This window comes from Neovison vison, chromosome 6 (assembly GCF_020171115.1).
Source record: "Neovison vison isolate M4711 chromosome 6, ASM_NN_V1, whole genome shotgun sequence".
In the NCBI taxonomy this organism is placed as follows: Eukaryota; Metazoa; Chordata; class Mammalia; order Carnivora; family Mustelidae; genus Neogale; species Neogale vison.
This window is the reverse complement of record NC_058096.1, coordinates 139767903-139787291: the sequence shown is the minus strand read 5'-3', so window position 1 is coordinate 139787291 and position 19389 is coordinate 139767903. Positions and strand designations below refer to the sequence as shown.

The window sequence follows — 19389 nt, the reverse complement described above, 5'->3', positions numbered from 1 at the left end:
CATCCTGGGAGCAAAAGAGAGTTAAGACTTTTTTTTTTTTTTTTTTAGATTTTATTTATTTGTTTGACAGAGATCACAGAGTAGGCAGAGGCAGGCAGAGAGGGTGGGGGAAGCAAGCTCCCTGCTGATCAGAGAGCCCGATGAGGGGCTTGATTTCCTGACTCTTGAGATCATGACCTGAGCCAAAGGCAGAGGCTTAACCCACTGAGCCACCCAGGCACCCAAGAGAGTTAATTTACTTCAATAATTTGATAATTAGTAATAGTTATATCAATTATTAATATTTTATACATATTATATTATGTATTTATATATTTTATAATTATATAATATATACAATATATTGTCTTTATTAATATTGATAATTATTAATAAATCAATAATTTAATTAATTTCATTTAATAGTAAGTATAGCCACAGAGGGGTATGGAAAAGACAAAATTTTAGGCAGCTTTGGTTTATGTTTTTGAGATACCACGAGAGAAGTAAACCCTACGACAGGGTTATCAGTGACTGTTTTCTCAATCCTCCAAGGCCTCTGGAAGCTAACACCATTATAGAGCATAGTGGAGAAATTAATTCATCACACAGAGGATGCCTTAGGGCTAATTCTTTCATGGTACCTAGGTTGAGAATGGCTGCTTCTGGTTTTATATCCTGAGCTCCTCACTCTCCCTCAGTGACATGGCTTCCACACACTTCATATTGGCTAGCTGATTTGTTTCATCTCCACCAGTGGTTTGTGGCTTCCACTCTTCTAGCGGACTGTACAGTTCTGCTCTTTGTAAATGCAGAGTATTCTTCTGAATAAATTGATTTCTGAGTATTAGGATTTTGTGTATGTGTCTGTGTTTGGGTTTTGTTTGCTTGTTTTTTAAGAAGCCCATTACACTGCTAGATCCTCTGGAAGATACACACATACACTTTTTTAACTTAGCTCGAGAAATTACATCTTAGTTCTATCAAGAAACTGAGTTTATATTATCACATGAGATATTAACAGCCCATCCAGCAATTAAAGTTTATTTGCAAATGTGTTAGCCCTTTTTCCTGTGCCTGACTTCAAATCAATGGGAAGAATTCCTAAAAGGAACCACAGATGACGAGTGCTCCATAGACTCTTCTAGATTGACCCAAGTGATGAATAAATACTCTTTAGGTAAAATTATTTAAACCTTAGTCATCACCCCATATTTCATAATCTTATTAGAAATATCCTAGGAGCTTTTCTTAGATGTTTTTCCAAAGTCAAGGCACATGTGCAGCATTTTTTACACATACACAGTGTCTGATAATGGAAAAATTGGGATTGAGGTTACTTTGGTAATTATTTGCTATTAGTAAAACCATGTGTACCCTTTATTATCCCTATATCATCTTCTAAAAGCTTATAATGTAATAATGTGATCTAGAAATTAGTTTATGACATCAGGCTCATTGATTTGTAATTTCCAGAAATTTTCCCTTTTAGATGGCTCAGTCTGTTGGTGTCCGCTCTTGATTTTGGCTCAGGTCATGATCCTCAGGGTTGTGAGATCGAGCTGTGGATTGGGCTCCACAATGGGCATGGAGCCAGCATAAGATCCTCTCCACCTCCCCCTCCTCCGACTCTTGCATGCTCTCTCTAAAAAGAGAGACAGAAAGAAATTTGCCTGTTTGATTTGGTTTAATGTCTCCCATCCCATCTTTAGATATGATTTTTCTGAATTTTCAAAGATCACTGCTGTTGTGATCTGACATACTATTCTGAGTGATAATAGTTTTGGTTGCCATAACAAAATATTACAGACTGGCTGGCTTAAACAACAGAAACTGATTTTCTCATAGCCTGGAGGCTAGAAATCCTAGATCAAGATCCGACAGAGTCCGTTTCTGATGAGGGCTGTCTTCTGGGCTTGCAAACTGCTACTTCTCACTGTGTGTTTGGGGGTATCTTTCTCTTCCTCCTCTTAAAAAACGGCCAGTCTTATCAGATTAGGTTGCCTCCATTCCATCTCATTTACGTTTAAGTAGTTCCTAAAGACCCTATATCCAAATACAGTTACACTGGGAGTTTAGGGCTTCGGCATATGAGTGGCAGGAGAACACCGCCATTGGTCTATAGCAGTGAACCCATGGTTCAAACTTTGCTCTCTGTTGATTCTAGGATCTTAGTAATTGTGTTTATAGCCTTTCTTAGGTACCATCTTACCCTCCTTTACCTACTGTATTTATTTCTGCTTTTCAGTGAAACAGAAGAATAGTTTTGATTTTTCTATTTCTTGCTAATGGAACATAAGTATTCTCCAGACTTTTCAGAGGATTTAATGTATGCACTGTGAATTCCAGAGTGGGAATGAATAAGGCAAGCCTGGCATCTGTATTATGCTGTTTGCCAATTTATCCAATTATAAATTGTTCATTTTATTTTTAATTATTTTCTGGTATATCCATTAGCACACTAACATTTTCCAGTATAGTGTTAGTTTTAATCCTCTAAGTCACAGGATGCCCTTCTTAAGATGGAGAATCCTGATGGTGTGTTTGTACCATTTCCTTTCTGTATCATTTTTTCCATATTCCTTTTTTTTAATTGCAGTTTAACTTAAAGTAAATGCAGAGATGCTGTGTATAGTGTTGAGTTTTGACACAGGTATCCATCCATGTACCCACTCTTGTAACTTTTTTCCCAATCAAAATATGGAAAATTTCCTTCAGTCCAGCAAGTTACCTCATGTCCATTTCCAATCAGTCTTCCTTGTCCCCAGAGGCAACCACTGTTCTGATATCTTCTACCATAGGATAATTTGGCTTATTCTAGAACTTTATAAAAATGGAATCCTACACTATGTATTCTTGTGCTGTGAATTTTTTGTTCTACTTAATATTTTTGAGAATCCTTCATATTGTGTACATTTGTTGCTGAGGAGTATTTCATTTTATGATACACAACAGTTTGCATATCTGCTTTTTGGTTCTTATGATAAACCTACTGTGGCTATTCTTGAGTGGGTGGGTCTTTTTATATTTCTCTGGGGCAGGGGCACCTGGGTGGGTGGCTCAGTGGGTTAAAGCTTCTGCCTTCAGCTCAGGTCATGATCCCAGAGTCATAGCATTAAGCCCCACATCAGGCTCTCTGCTCAGCATGAAGCCTGCTTCCCTGCCCCCACCCCCCACCCCCCACCTGCTTGTAATCTCCGCCTGTCAAATAAATAAAATAAAATCTTTAAAAAAGAAAATTTCTCTGGGGCAGATAGCTAGAGTAGAATTTGGGGGCCTAGAGTATGTCTCTGTATATATCTTTCTTTGCTGGCTGATTTCCTTAGGAGATTGATAGACTACTGGACATTTCTCTAATCTTTTATCAGTCTTGTTAAATACTTACACTCTTTTCCATATTTCAAATAGTTCTGATTACTTTTTATTTGAAAGGTGTAAAAAACTATTTGTAAATCACAGATAATAGTATTTTTAGTTGTCTTCCTTCCTACTTGACATATTGATAGTTGCTTGATGCTTGGGAACACTTTTTAATTTTGTTTATTTTGTTTTTTGTTTTTTTAAGAAAATCAATGGTCACTGGGGGGCCTGGGTGGCTCAGTTGGTTAAGAGCCCATCTCTTGGTTTCAGCTTAGGTTATGATCTCAGGGTCCTGGGATGGAGCCCCAAGTTGGCTTAGGGATTCTCTCTCCCTCTCCCTTTACCCCTTCTCCTGCTAGCTTGCACATGTTCTCTCTGTCTCTCTCTCTCAAATTAATAAAAAATCTTTTTTAAAAAATATTTTATTTATTGGAGCACCTGGGCAGCTCAGTGGGTTAAAGCCCCTGCCTTCGGCTCAAGTCATGATCCCAGGGTTCTGGGATCGAGCCCCGCATCCGGCTCACTGCTCAGCAGGGAGCCTGCTTCCCTCCCTCTCTCTCTGCCTGCCTCTCTGCCTAATTGTGATCTGTCTGTCAAATAAATAAATAAATAAAAACTTTTTTAAAAATATTTTATTTATTTATTTGACAGAGAAGAGAGAGAGATCGCTAGTAGGCAGAGAGGCAGGTTGGGAGGGGGGACAGAGAGGCAGGTTGGGAAGGGGGGGCAGACTCCCTGCTGAGCAGAGAGCTCAATGTGGGGCTCCATTCCAGGACCCTGAGATCATGATCTGAGCCAAAGGCAGAGGCTTAACACACTGAGCCACCCAGGCATCCATAAATAAAAAAAAATCTTTTTTAAAAAAAAAAAAAGGACAAGAAAGAAAACCAAAAGTTAGTATTAGTGGGCTTAGCTCTGATTCTGGTCTTTTTCATTTCATGTGTACTTTGTCATTCATCTGCCAAATATAGGATTATCACTGCAAGGAGAAATTATTGCTAAGTTTAGTTCTGACTGTAGTGCTTAATGTAGATAGCATACTGGATTCCTTAGTATCTAGCCATGAGTCCCAATTTATAGATGTATTGTGAAGTTTTCCTTATGCTTCTGGGAGATAAATCCCTTTGGATACTAAGCTTTTAAATAAACTTCTTTTTTTTTTTTTTTTTAAAGATTTTTATTTATTTATTTGAGAGAGAGACAGTGAGAGCATGAGAGGCGAGAAGGTCAGAGGGAGAAGCGTACTTCCCATGGAGCTGGGAGCCCGATTCAGGACTCAATCCCAGGACTCTGGGACCGTGACCTGAGCCGAAGGCGGTTGCTTAACCAACTGAGCCACCTAGGCGCCCTAAATAGACTTCTTAACAATAACTTTATCACAGCTTCTACTTCTCTATCTTTCTCTCTCCCTCTGTCTCTAATAAACTAGATACTAGTGATTTTTCCATTTGTAAAATATAATGTATACTAATTTGGGAGATAGTATGCTTTAAATTTTTATATATTTTATTGCAAAACAATCAATTCCTTAAAACTGTTGTGAAAGTATAAATTAATTGTATCTTATTATCTAGAAAAACAAGAGAAGTAATGAACATTTTTTTCTTTTTCCTTTTTTTTTTTGTTTGTTTGTTTTTTTGGTTTTTTGGTTTTTTTTGAAAGCATGGGCAAAAGTGGGGGGAGAGAGAGAATCCTCATGCAGACTCCCTGCTGAGCACAGAGCCTGACATGGGACTCCATCTCCCAACCCTGAGATCATGACCTGAGCCAAAATCAAGAGTTGGGACATTTAGCCAACTGACCCACCCAGGCACCCCTATAATGAATGTTTTTAAAGAATATTTATCAGTATCTGTTTTTGCACATTTTGATCTTGTTATGCCTTTTATAGGAGGACAGAAAAAGGGAATGTTTTATCTCAGTGCATCTTTTAACAGCTCTGAGTAGTACTGCCTTTAGTCCAAAATATTTTGTTTTCTTGGGTAAATTCCTACTTTTTATAGCAGGTTCTACCAGACTTTTTATTTCCTCTGGAAATATTAGTTCCTTAATATATATACAGTTTCTAAAATTGTTAACTCGGGGCACCTGGGTGGCTCAAGTCAGTTAAGTGTCTGCCTTCAGCTTAGGTCATGATCCCAGGGTCGTGGAATTGAGTCCCCCATTGGGCTCCTTGGCTCAGCCAGGGAGCCTGCTTCTTCCTCTGCCTGCCAGTCTCCTTGCTTGTATTCTTTCTCGCTCTCTCTCTCTCACAAATAAATAAAATCTTAATAATAAAATAAAACTATTAACTCATTTGTCTTTTGTAACTTTTATCTTCTTATGTTTCAGGAAGCAGTGCAGGTACTTTTGAAGCATTCTGCAGATGTTAATGCTCGAGACAAAAACTGGCAAACCCCTTTACACATAGCTGCTGCTAATAAAGCTGTAAAGTGTGCTGAAGCTTTGGTACCTCTTCTGAGTAATGTAAACGTGTCTGATAGAGCGGGGAGGACTGCATTACATCATGCAGCTTTTAGTGGACATGGTGAGGTAGGTGGTGTTTGATTAGACAGTGATTCTCTCTCATCCTGCCACTCCCCACCCCAATAATTAATTAACTTACCCTTTTTAGTGATTCAGTCCATGGGAATAGCCCAAAAAAAAAAAAAAAACTTTCTTGTTTGTTTTTATCTAATTTTGCTTTTAGCAAATCCTCAGACTTCTATTCATGATATAAATTTCTCAAATTGAGAAGTTTACTTCTCAGATAGAACCCATGCTTTTGAATATCCTGGTCAACCTGAAAAGACAAAGGAGAACACTGTCAAGAATACACAGTTTGAAAAGTATGTCCTGTTGTGGAAAAAATAATAAAGGAGGAGCAGTTTCATAGGGTTCCCAGAAGGATAGTAGCAAAGGAAAAAAGAGTTTGGAAAAGATGTTCTTGTAGTTTATTATCAACATTTAGTCAGAAATTTTTTGATAACAGACCCTCAAAAGAAAAAAAAATTAAGAAAATTAGTATTTAGTTATCTTACACAACAAGCATTGCCTAATGTTAGGTGTTGTAGTGGCAAAGAGTGGGGTTTATGTGTACATAGAAGGCTTAGGAAAGAAGAAAACACCAGAATTACAAGACCATTTGAGGACAACTTGTCCAGTCCTTTATTTTTGTTGCAGACACAGAGACTCAAAGAGGTAAAGTGACATTGCCAAGATTCCATGGTTGAAAGCTAGTGGCTACAGTGTTGTTTTCACTGTTTCTCTGTTTTTTGCAACATAAAGAATCCTTGCCTTCACTGCAATTAAGGTCACAGTTGTGTCCCTTTTTTGAAACATGGGGTGCCCTTTTCCATGGGGGAATCCATTGTAAATATGGTTAGATGGAATAGAAATACTGTTCTTGAAACCTTATGAGGTAAGTAGACTGTGTGGAGGACCTTCAGATCTAATCATATTATAGATAGTGCATTTGTGTTTGAATTCAAGACATTTCTGGGATAAGAATGCACTTTATATTTTAAAAACACCTTGGGCTTTTAAAAGAAATAAACCTGTTGTTAACTATTCCGCCTTTAGACCTTCCAGATTTGTACTTCATTGTTCATAAAATATCAGGACACAAAGTAGGATCTTTAAAAGATACTGATACCTGCTTAATAACTCCCATTGCAAATCCTTTTTTTCATATTTTGTTTTACTATTTATTAAATTATGTTAAAGAGTCTTTAAGATTTAGTCTAGCTCCTTCCTTTCTACAAATGCAGAAATTCAGAGAGATTGAGATGAGTAGTCATCATGAGGGACATTCATGAATAATTCTGCTTCTGAATTTAATGAAAATTTATTTTTATTACAGATGGTCAAACTACTCTTGTCTAGAGGTGCCAATATTAATGCTTTTGACAAGAAAGATAGACGGGCTATTCATTGGGCAGCATATATGGGTATGTACATTTTGAATTTCATTTTCTGACATTATGTACTCAGGAAAATTTGTACGTTTTAGTTCCTGCATTTGGTATGACATCTGTTTTTTAGGATAGTGGGAAGTTACACCATATCTAAATTTGCTGCCCAAGTGGAACCAGCCTGGTAGTGGGAGGGGTTTGCCAGAACAAGAATGTATTGGGTCCTCTTCTCCTAAAAGCTGATTAAAAATAATTCTGTTGGGGCGCCTGGGTGGCTCAGTGGGTTAAGCCTCTGCCTTCGGCTCAGGTCATGATCTCAGGGTCTTGGGATCAAGCCCCACATCGGACTCTCTGCTCAGCAGAGAGCCAGCTTCCCCCTCTCTGCCTACCTCTCTGACTACTTGTGATCTATGTCTGTCAAATAAATAAATGAAATTTTAAAAAATAATAATAATTATTTTTACCTTTAAAGGGAGAGACACTAGACACAGGTCTGGGAAACAAAATTTTTGTAAGTTGGTGTTTACTGAAAGCCCATTCTTATATCCATCCTTGTTTTTATGGGAATATTAAGGTAGAAGTTAGGAAGATGCTTTAGGAATCCTATTATTTTGGGCTACCACTGTGTTGAATAGGCATCATTGTGTTTGATTTCTACAACAGTAATTTCATAGAAGGGAAGTAAGGCTTAGAGTATATAGATTTTTCTGTAGTAACATGATATATATGTTCTTGAAAAATCTTGGGATTTGCAAAATTGCACTCTAAAACTAGCAAAGCTCATGGGAAAACAGTCTTGCAGTAGACCACCCCAAACCATGCAACATTGTGTCCAGGGTACTACCAAAAACATTAGCTGGTTCTGGAGGTAACTTGGACAGCCAGAGAGCAGGCAGATCTTGAGCTTACCTCAAGATATTTTTAAGTGCAGAAAAAGAGCAGGGTAGAAATACTGACTCGTGGGTGCTAAGACCATGCATATAGAAGTACATCTCTAAGCATGGAGGAAGTATAACCTGCCATGAACCTTGCAAGTCCTACAAGGCCAGCGTTGTACCTCTGAAAGATATGAATATAGACATTAATTTTTCAAGTTTTCCAAAATAAAACTGAAAAAACAGCTCCTCCTTTTTGCAGCCGTGGAGTCTCAGAGTTTTTTTCTCTTCCCTGACAAAGGTGTAATTCTGCTTCTGCTCTTCTGGCTCCTGTGGCTTAAGAAAAACTGCATATGGACTGACCTGTGTAATACTGGAGTTATTCCTTGATTTACCACTCATACTGCCTGATTACAAACACATTTAGCCAGCTACCCTTCTTATAGGCATAACTTAACCTCAGTACTTCCTGCTCTTGGTTTTGTCTTTTCCTTTCTCTCACATTAAAAATAAAAGATTAAAGGAAAATTTGATGGAAGACTGTTAATTTTTAAAACTATATAAAACTATATAAAATTGTAAAATATTATAGTGGAAGAAAGTAAATGCACTCAAACCAATTATGTAGCTAACCCAAGGTCCAGGAAAATTTTTTGCTTATAGTAGAAAAACAAAAAGAGCAGAATCCATATTGAGTTGCAAGTCTGTCCTTTAGCATGAGTGTAAAGGAGTATCAAAAATGAAAATTCCTGAAAGTTAACATCCTTTTCAGATGTCCCTCTTTTGAAAGCCAAAAGCTGAACATTTTGGGCATCTGATGTTTCTCTCACACCAAACATTCGTGCCTCTGGTTACATCATGGGCAACTTTCTTCTGTTACTTGGAGGTAAACATCCAGAAACAAATCTCCTATAGCATCCTAAAGTCCCCTCCTCACAGCCTGTACATTTTCATATTTTAAGTCTTGGGGGACTTTTCTGAATATTCTAGTGTACCTTATCCTTCTAGACAGTTTAGGAGCAGCTGATCTGCATCATTTAAAACTGTATACCTTATATTAAGGGGTTTAAACTCAAAGCAGAATGCATCAGGCCTTTTACCTCCAAAGAATTAAGACTTAACTAAACAGCTATTTTCATGAAATTGAAGCCCAGAAGATTTTGTGGGTTGCCTCTAATTGAGCTCTCAGAATAGCTGGGTGTGTATATATCAGGAGCCCTCCTCAGATGGCTTTGTTTTCCTTGATGCACTAGGTATTGCTTTTCAGGCCAGTAGTAGATTTAAAAAGATGTTCCCTGTTTCTTGGGTCTTATTTAATTTTTGAGCATAAACATTGAAGGATTTATAATTCTTTCCCTACCTCTTTCAGCATGGAAAAAGAGGAGTATTGACACATAGCTTCTAAAATTGTTCAGCTATCCGAAGCATTCAGGATTAAAGAGAACTAAACAAGTAAAAGTAGGGAGCAATTGACTGGTCTCATAGACCAGAAGTCCAGGTCATTGTTCTCTCTAGGTGTTATATTCAGGGAATTGGTCAATATTAGTGCAAAAGACATTAAAATTACATGTAGTCTTATACTGTATTTCTCACAGACTTCCTTATTTGCCCTGGCCCTGTGTCCCCTGGTTGAAGTTCCCCTTTTCTGTTAGGCTGTATAATTTATCCTTATGCTGTTATGCTGAATTATCTGTTATTAGGTCAGAGCGACATCTCTTTCCCCGAAGAATTGATCATTTTCTCCTCCCTACCCCGTGTTTGCTCTGACCATGAACCTCTGTAAGATCCTTTTTACACATTCATCTTTCCTCTCACTTTCAGTACTTCTAGCAGTATTCAGCCAAGTTCTACCTCCAGTCACCTTATGGTGATGATTTTGACATAGAAGGTGCTGAATAAATACTATTTACCTTGATTACCATCTCATGTTAACTCATGCACTTAAAGCAGTGCATAAAAGTAATTTGGGGCAATTAAGTAATGACTCAAGTTAAGAAACTATCAGAAGGTATTATATACTTATTAGATAGTATTTACAAGTATATGGTGCTTTTGGCTTTTAAGACTTCTAGGAAAGAGAAATGACAGAGTTGATCAGGGAAAATGAGTACTGATGTGGGCCTTCAGGGATCAGTACAGTGCTTGCAAAGGGGCATCTAAGCAAAACATTCCATGCAGTAAAGGAATCTCATTAACAAAGGCACAGAGGTAGGAAGCATTATCACTCACAGAGGAAGAAAGCAGTGTATAATCTAATCTGATAAAGACCAGGGAGATTAATAAAAGGAGCATAGTGGTTCTCCCACCTTCTGGATACCTGTCTCCCTTCCTGGCCTCCTTGTGTGGTATATTGGGGCCTGGGACTAGTTCTGACTAGTGAATTATAAAAGCAACATCACCTCTGGGCCAGAGCAGTAATTTAAGCATTTAATTGCTGATTTGAGATTCTACAGTCTATTCTGTATTTGAATACAGAAAGTCTATTCCCTATTTGGCACAGTGACTGGCCACATTCAAGATGATGTCAGCTGTATGAGCCTGTGTCTTTGAGTGACTTAGCAGACCCCTCTTGCCAAACTATCATAGTGTTGATGAGAAATAAAATGCTAGTAATTGATTGTTAACCACAACACATATAACCCTGTCCTGATTGATATAAAGGTGAGTAGCAAACTGCAGTTCGTTAAGGACATCTGGTAGAAATAATAGGGGAAGAGAAGTTTTTAACCACATGTTCTAAAAGCTAAACATTTTTAAGAAACAGGACCCAGTCACTCCCAGGTTTTCAAGTAGAAGATTCCACTAAGGCAGAGAAAAGTAAACTAATGTGTTACACTGGCATAAAATGCCAATTTCAGAACTTGAGAATGTATTAAACAATCTTAAAAACAATAAGATCTAGGCAAAAAGAGGGTTATCTAGACAAAAGGTTGTCACTGGATAAAATAAGCAAATATGATGTTTTCAATTAGTTACCTCTGTCAACATTTATTAAAATTACCTGAGGCACCTGGGTGCATCAGTGGGTTTTAGTGTCTGCCTTTGGCTCAGGTCATGATCCCAGAGTTCTGGAATCAAGCCCCACATCAGGCTCTCTGCTTGGCTGGGAGCCTGCTTTTCCTCTCCCTCTGCCTTCCACTCTGTGCACTTGTGCTCTCTCTCACTCACTCACTCTCTCTGTGTATCTCTCTCTGTCAAATAAATAAAATCTTTAAAAAAAAATTTACCCTTGATTTATTGGTGACTTGTGCATTATTTAGTTAATTTGTATTTTTACTTTTTTTAAAAAAAGATATCCAGGATTATATTTCATATTTTCTTATACTCATCTTTTTTTCTCTCCCTCTCATAAACACATTTTCAGGTCACATTGAAGTAGTGAAATTACTTGTGGCACATGGAGCTGAAGTGACATGCAAGGATAAGAAGTCTTACACACCTCTTCATGCAGCAGCCTCTAGTGGAATGATCAGCGTAGTCAAGTACCTTCTGGATCTTGGAGTTGATGTAGGTGTATAGATTGAGCAGTATAAATGAAGGAGGCATTTTATGTGTGTATGATTTCATTGCTGGCAGAAGTTATTTCAAATTTTAAGATAATTTTATAGAATAATATTTTTGTCTTTTAATTAGTTATTTGTAGTCCTTTACATAATATATAGTATGTTAATATCTGATCATGTAATTAGTCAAAGTATATTAAGAGGTAAAGGATATTTCAAAGGTGAATGAATGATACAGGTTTTTCTTCTTCATCACTATCCAGGATTAATAGCTCCATTCTAGCTGATCAGACACACTTGGGTTATTTTTCCCAAGTGGCTAGTTTACTGTTAGTCTTATTTGCTCAGTCTAATACTCCCTTTAATTGACTGTAGCAGTTCACATTACAGGATATTGGCAAGAGCTAGGCAGGAAAACCAGAGGCTTCTTGCCCATAAACTGTAAGTGTTCCTTACTGTATAAATATTTTTAGTTAGGAGAATTGCTGCTTTATATTTGATTCCTGCATTGAGATAGCTAACAATACCTGTCACTTTCACAGGCCATCCTTTAAGCACTTGAGTTTTATGCCCCCTTTGTATATTTACTCTTATTTTAGGTACGTTCTGACAGACTTGTCTGGTTCTTCAAAACAGATTAAAAAGAACAAATTAGGAGAGAGGGTTAGGCTCTGCTAGAGGGAAGACTTTAGATCAACTGCAAAAACAAACCAAAAAATGTACTAGTCTAGTTTGATAAAGAACACAAGGCAGAATTGTAGAGCTGAAGCTTTAAGGATAATATGAAGCATTTTGTCTAAAGCAAACAAGTAGGAACTGAAAATGTCGGGATTGTGAGATGTTGCAGAAATCCAAACATACTGTTAGGTAGGGTCTTGTAGATTGCAAATAGATAGAAGTTTTATTTTTCAGCAGCTCTTCTAGCTCTATTTCATCAGAGTAGCATAATGTCTTACAGTACCCTTGATCTAGATAAATGAGCATCTTATTTCTGACTGCTGTTTCACGTCCATTCTGATGCAGTTTTTTAAATTTGTGTTATTGACAGTAAAATAAACATTTGTAAACTCTAGTGACAGTTCTTTGGAATAAATGATGAGACTTAGAGCTGTTTACTGACATGTGGCCTCTAATTGCGTGATTTATTAGTTTCCCAGGGCTTCCATAACAAATTACTATAAAGTGAGTGACTTAAAACAACAAATTTAATCTTTCAAAGTTCTGAAGACTCTAAGGGAGAGTCTATTCCATGTCTCCTAGTTTTTAGTGATGAAATGTAGGTACTTTGACTAAAGTTAAGTGTTATTTTTTCACTTTCTTCAATTTCTGTTATCAGGGATTTCAGAAGAGAAAGTGTTATATACAGTTGTGATAAGTTGAGGCCAACTTCAGAGTAAGAGAGCATTTCCAAATAAGGCTGCTCTTACTTCTGATGAATTACAGGATTGGGGCATTAAGTCACTAGAAGGATTAAAAAAATTCACTGAAGGAGCACTGGGTGGTTCATTCAGTTAAGTCTCCAGCTCTTAATTTTGGCTCAGGTCTTGATCTCAGGGTTGTGAGTTCAAGCCCCATATTGTACCCGTACAGGGCATGGAGCCTACTTAAAACAAAAAAACAAAAAACCTCACTGACAACTATTATATTCATAGTTTATTATACAAAAAAAAGATGTGAATTAAGATCAGCCAAAGGAAGAGACACATAGGGCAGTGTCTGGAAGTATTCTAAACAGAAAGCATTCATTCTTTCCCCATGGAGTTAGGACTCCTTGCTCCCCTAGCATCAGCGTGTGAAAGTATACACATAGTATTGCCAAACTGGAAAGCTCATCTGAGCTTTGTTTTCAGAGTTTTTATTGGGGTTCCTTTACAAAGGAGTGATTAATTTTTTTATTTAAAAAAAATTTTTTTTAAGATTTTATTTATTTGAGAAAGTGAACAAGAGAGAGAGAGCACATGAGCAGGGGCAGAGGGAGAAGGAGAAGCAGACTCCCCACTGAGCAGGGAGCCTCTTATGGGTCTCAGTCCCAGGACCCTGGGATCATGATCTGAGCCAAGGAAAGATGCTTAACTAACTGAACCTCCCAGGCGCCCTATAGGTATGATTGATTGATCACTTGCCCCCATGGTTGATTTCAGTTTACAAGTCCATTGATAACTGAGGGCTCCAAATCCTGCATCCTAAATCACATGGTTGGTTTAGGTGGCATTGGCATATCCTACCCTCAGAACATTGACTATGGCCAGTCCTACTCTGAGATCCAGTGTAGCCAGCTCCCACCCTAAACGAGAACACTCCTATTGGATATGCCATAGGTTACCTCCCAGAAGACAAGGGTGAGGACCAGACATCTCTTTGGGCAAAGGTCACATTTTTTATGTAAAAGTCATGTAAACTTTAAAATATTCACCCATTTTATTTATTAGAAACAGAACTAAAAGAGAAACTTGTCTCAAGAATTATTTCTTAGTATGGAGAGCACATTCATTCTGGTAAAATGTTAACACGTTAAGGCTGGAAAATATCTAGAGCCCAACTTTGTTGGAATAATGAAATAGATAGAAAAAGGTGCCACTCAGTTTTTTAAATCCTGCCCTTCTCTTCGTTACCAACTTCAATCTTTTGTCACTGCAAGTGTAAAGGCTGAAAATAAGCATGTTATTCAATGTCTCTCAGAATTTTTAGTTTGAGTTCATTTATCATGATTCTTAGAGTTAATTCTTATGACTGTACCTTACTTTGAAGACCTTTAAAAATATGTTGTTTTCAGGGTACCTGGGTGGCTCAGTGGTTGAAGCCTCTACCTTTGGCTCAGGTCATGATCTCGGGGTCCTGGGATCGAGTCCTGCATCAGGCTCCCTGCTCGGCTGGGAGCCTGCTTCCCCCGCTCTCTCTCTGCCTGCCTCTCTGCCTACTTGTGATCTTTGTCTATCAAATAAATAAATACAGTCTTTGAAAAAAAAAATGTCGTTTTCATTTTCCTAAAATTTCACTCTTGGAATCATTCAGTTTTGTCTGAAGTAGACATTGCAAGTGTAAATTATATTCCCTGAATGTGAAAAGTCTATTTGACACCAGAATGCTATTGTTTTGTTTGTTTTTGTTTTAAAGATTTTATTTATTTATTCAACAGACAGAGATCAGAAGTAGGCAGAGAGACAGGCAGAAAGAGGAGGGGTGAGGGAAGCAGGCTCCCTGTTGAGCAGAGAACCCGATGCGGGGCTCGATCCCAGAACCCTGGGATCATGACCCGAGCTGAAGGCAGAGGCTTTAACCCACTGAGCCACCCAGGCGCCCCCAAAATGCTATTGTTAATGTTCATTATTTTAAAAGAACTTTAGAATTCTAAGTCTTAACCTGTGTATTTACCCGTTTCTGACGCCATTAACATGCTTACAACCACAACATTTCTAAAAGAGCTCTCATTCTTGTAGTAATAAGACTACTTTAACACTGAGATTTTTTTTTCTTCCAATAGATGAATGAACCAAATGCCTATGGAAATACACCTCTTCATGTAGCCTGCTATAATGGACAAGATGTTGTAGTAAATGAACTTATAGACTGTGGTGCTAATGTAAATCAAAAGAATGAGAAAGGATTTACCCCTTTGCACTTTGCTGCTGCATCAACACATGGAGCATTGTGTTTAGAGCTTCTAGTGGGCAATGGGGCTGACGTCAATATGAAGGTATGAAATAAAATCAGAATCCATACTGTAGTATTTAGGACTTTGCTGTTTAAAATAGTATCAGGGTGCCTGGGTGGCTCAGTGGGTTAAAGCCTCCGCCTTTGGCTCAGGTCATGATCCCAGGGTCCTGGGTTGGAGCCCCACATCAGGCTCTCTGTTCCATGGAGAGCCTGCTTCCTCCTCTCTCTCTCTCTGTCTCTCTGCCTACTTGTGATCTCTCTCTGTCAAATAAATAAAATCTTTAAAAAAATAAAATAAAATAGTATCAGTAACAAATACCATTCAGGAGTAAAAAGGAACAAATTATTTATAGACAACACAGGTGAATCTTTAAAAAGTCTTACACACACAAAGTCTTACACAAGAATATACGTATTAGTCCCATTTGTATAAGGTTCTGGAAAAGATGAAATTCCACTTATATGGGGTTCTAGATTCTGTAGTTGAAAAAAAAAAGTTGCCTCTGTGAGGGTGGATTGATGAAAAATGGGTCTAGGAGAACTTTTTGGGGTGATGATAATCTGTATTTTGACAGGCTTTTTTAATGTAAATAAACATTTAACAAAACTCATAAAGTGGTACATTTAAGGTTTGTACACTTCATTGCATGTAAATTTTCGCTTAGGAGGTAACAAACCAAAGTGATGTTGAAGCCTTGTTAATGATAAGCATACCAAAGTGCTTAGAGGTAATATGTAGTCAACTTTTGAAAAACATCAAATAATTAGGTGGATGGCTGGTTGGAGAGATTGATATATGATGATGTGTGTATAGTAAAATGTTAGTGATAGAATCCAGCTGGTATATATATGGGTGTTCATGGTAATCTTTTAACTTTTGTTTCGAAGCTCTTTTCAATTTTATAAAAATTAAAAGACCACAGTGTGTTACATATAAGGAATAGTTGTGGGGTTTTTTTGTTGTTGCATTCACTTTTAGGAATGGGCATTTGAATTTTAGAAATGACGTGAAAATTCTGGAACCAAAATAAATGTACTTTCTCTGTAAAATTATGTGAAAAAGCACGTGCAGCCACAGTTTTGAACACTAGTTTATAATGTGTAATCATTGTTTTGATTTTTCCAAGATGCTTTCACTGATTGTTTCTATATTTATACATCAGTTCATTCTTAGAGTATTTGCCAGTCTATATCTTGTGTTATATAGAAAAGAAAACTACAAATAAAATTGAACTGTTTAGGATTAGTAAAAAAATTTAACCTTAAAATGTGTTTTTCAGAACTTTAATTACTTAAGATTTCAGCTGCTTTTGTGGGTATCATGAGCCAGTCTTCAGATTGGTAAAGAAAGGAGTACATTTTCTTATATTTCTTCACTTTAGAGAGACCTTTAGTGACACTGCTGACCCTGTCTGATAGCTACAGTAGCAGCAAATCCATCTATAATAATCATTGCTCTAAATTTTCCTCTCTCAGCTATAGGAAGAATTTATAGTCATCACACCCAAGGAAGGAATGGGCATGAGGTATTATAAAGAACTCCTGTTATGATTATGTTTAAAATGCCTTTTCTAAGAATATACATTTAAAGCTTCCAGTTCCCAGTCAAATCACCTACTAAAGTTTTTTTAATAGTTTAAATAATTACTAAAAATTTATTGATAATAAATTTGAACTCCTTAGTAAAATTTGAAGAATTCCTGCTGTTTGGATAATCGGGGAGTAGAGCAGTATCTAAACTCTTGTGAAGGAGAGACTTTTGTTACTTGTTTCCTTAAAGGCCTAGTAATATTTTTTAATGAAGATTAGATTTTAACATTTTTCAAAATATCATAACCAGTTTTTTTAGTCCCTGAGACCTGTTTATGATCAGGTGACTATAGTTAAATCATTGTTGAGTATTAAATATTAAGTATCACGGCTTACCTATATCATTAGCTGTGACACACCTTTTAGTTTCTGTAGTGCTGTCTTTAAGGGGTAAAAATTAGCCTTTTTATGTATTTTATACAGTGCCATTTAGACATGAATATTTAATATAACTTGCCGGTAGATCATTTGATTCATATGTGAGTGCCTACACAGCTGACTGTAGTAGCTAAATAGATTTGAAGGGAAAAAGCCAATGATACTGGTTTAGAAATCGATTTCCTAAAAAGTTGCCTGAATCTTGCTTGGGGATGTATGACATCCCATTTATATGCAGTTGTCCAGTTTTCATATAGCCACGTTCCTTTGGAACACAGGTCATGATGTTAATGACTTCTAAGGTACCTTCCAGCTCTGAAATTATATAAAAATTATTAATAACTATGTATTTTCAACCAGTAAGAATATATATTCACTCAAGAATATATCTTCATTCCTGACACCTGTATTTCCTATATTATCAAATCAGTGCCTATCAAGTTGTTGCTTTATTAAGGAACTAATAAGGCTTTGACATTTGCCTTACATTGTAAAAAAAAAATGTAACCCTTGTGTTCTCCCTATCGTGTCACCTCTTACTCCCTGCTTCATCTTTTTTCTTTTACGCCATTCTCCATTTTGGTGTTTCTGTCCCTGATCAAGTTGTGGATGACTAGAAATTGGATTATGAATTTAGGCTTGAAATTACTCAATTATTTGTTCATAGGTTTATTAATTGGCTGTTTCACAAAGTACTACATAGAGATAAAATGAGTGAAGTTTAAAAAACAATCCAGGTCTGGTTTTTATAACCTTTCTTACTGATTTGAGCCCTACTGCATTGATTGTATCCCTTAAATGCACATTTTTCCCCCTTCACCTTATTCTTAAGAATAAATTTTGGTCAGGTAAAGTACCTCAAATAATTTGATTTAAAATTTAAACATAAAAAGTAATGTGTGTGGCTTATTTTTTGTTGCTATTTATGGTCACTTGTGAACTCAACTCTTAGAATTTTGGTGGGTCTTTATTTCCTGTTTAAACTTCTAATTTGTTCTAAAATTAATTAAGGTGACTTAAAAAAAAAAAACTACCCATTGTCTCCCCAATTCAAAGAGAAATAAATGTGCTCTCCTCCATATAACATGTCTTTAAGGTGGACTTTTCAGTTGGTAACCTGAATCTTTTGGAGGTTTTTTGTTTGTTTTAGTATATTTGGAATACTTTTGTGATCAGTAAGTATGTAGTAGAAAGTAAAAATGTTAATCCAGTGCCACCTGGATTAGCTATGAGATCTGGTTACATTTCTTAACACCTTGACCTGTAAGATACGGTCAATAGCACATAAGTCATAGGGTTTTAAGACACAAATGACTGATATATATATATATATATATATGTAAAACTGCTTGGAACATAGTGCTTACTATGTATATAAATGTTAGCTATAATTATATTTCACATTTCATCATTTTATGAACTTAAATTTATATTACCGTTTAGTTTTTATTTTTACTTTTTTTATGTCTGTAAGGTAAAAGATTAAAGAATCAAGGGGCGCCTGGGTGGCTCAGTGGGTTAAGCCACTGCCTTCGGCTCAGGTCATGATCCCAGGGTCCTGGGATCGAGTCCCGCATGAGGCTCTCTGCTGAGCGGAGAGCCTGCTTTCCTCTCTCTCTCTCTCTGCCTGCCTCTCTGCCTACTTGTGATCTCTGTCTGTCAAATAAATAAATAAAAAATCTTTAAAAAAAAAAAAAAGATTAAAGAATCAAGATATCTTAGGGAACATTTTGAAAAAATATTCCAAACTGGAATCCCATTATTAAAATGTTTTTGTGCTTTTTGTTTTGTTTTGTTTTGTTTTCTGGTTGAAAGAATAACTGGTACATAGATGAAAACACCCATATATCATATGGTTGGTTTATAAAAGATTAGTATATTCTGTATAGTAGGACTATGAGGTCCAGGTAGTATATCCATTTCCAGTTGAGAAGTGAAGGCCCAAGAAGATAGACAGCTTCTCCTAATTCTTGCTCTGGTAACTGGCAGAACCAGGATTCAGCTCAGGTCTTTCTGACTCCAGAGCCTACCTTATTTGTTTGCTTGGGTTTGTTTTGGTTTGCTTTGCTTTGTTTTCCCTCTTGTGTACACACTGCTTCCAAAGGTTTGAGAATTCCTTGAGATAAATTGCCTGTTGGGTAGTTTGCTTGAAAAAAT

At 36.8% G+C, this 19389-nt stretch overlaps 1 protein-coding gene across 7 annotated transcripts in view; it reads left to right on the top strand.

Moving 5' to 3' along the window:
- ANKRD28 (ankyrin repeat domain 28) overlaps window positions 1-19389 on the top strand; it is a 205301-nt gene that overhangs the window by 142829 nt on the left and 43083 nt on the right. For all 7 annotated transcript variants that reach the window (XM_044252504.1, XM_044252505.1, XM_044252502.1 and 4 more), the window contains 4 exons: window positions 5671-5871; window positions 7181-7268; window positions 11472-11614; window positions 15092-15304. In XM_044252504.1, coding sequence (XP_044108439.1) covers window positions 5671-5871; window positions 7181-7268; window positions 11472-11614; window positions 15092-15304 — 645 coding nt within the window. The remainder of the gene's footprint in view (window positions 1-5670; window positions 5872-7180; window positions 7269-11471; window positions 11615-15091; window positions 15305-19389) is intronic.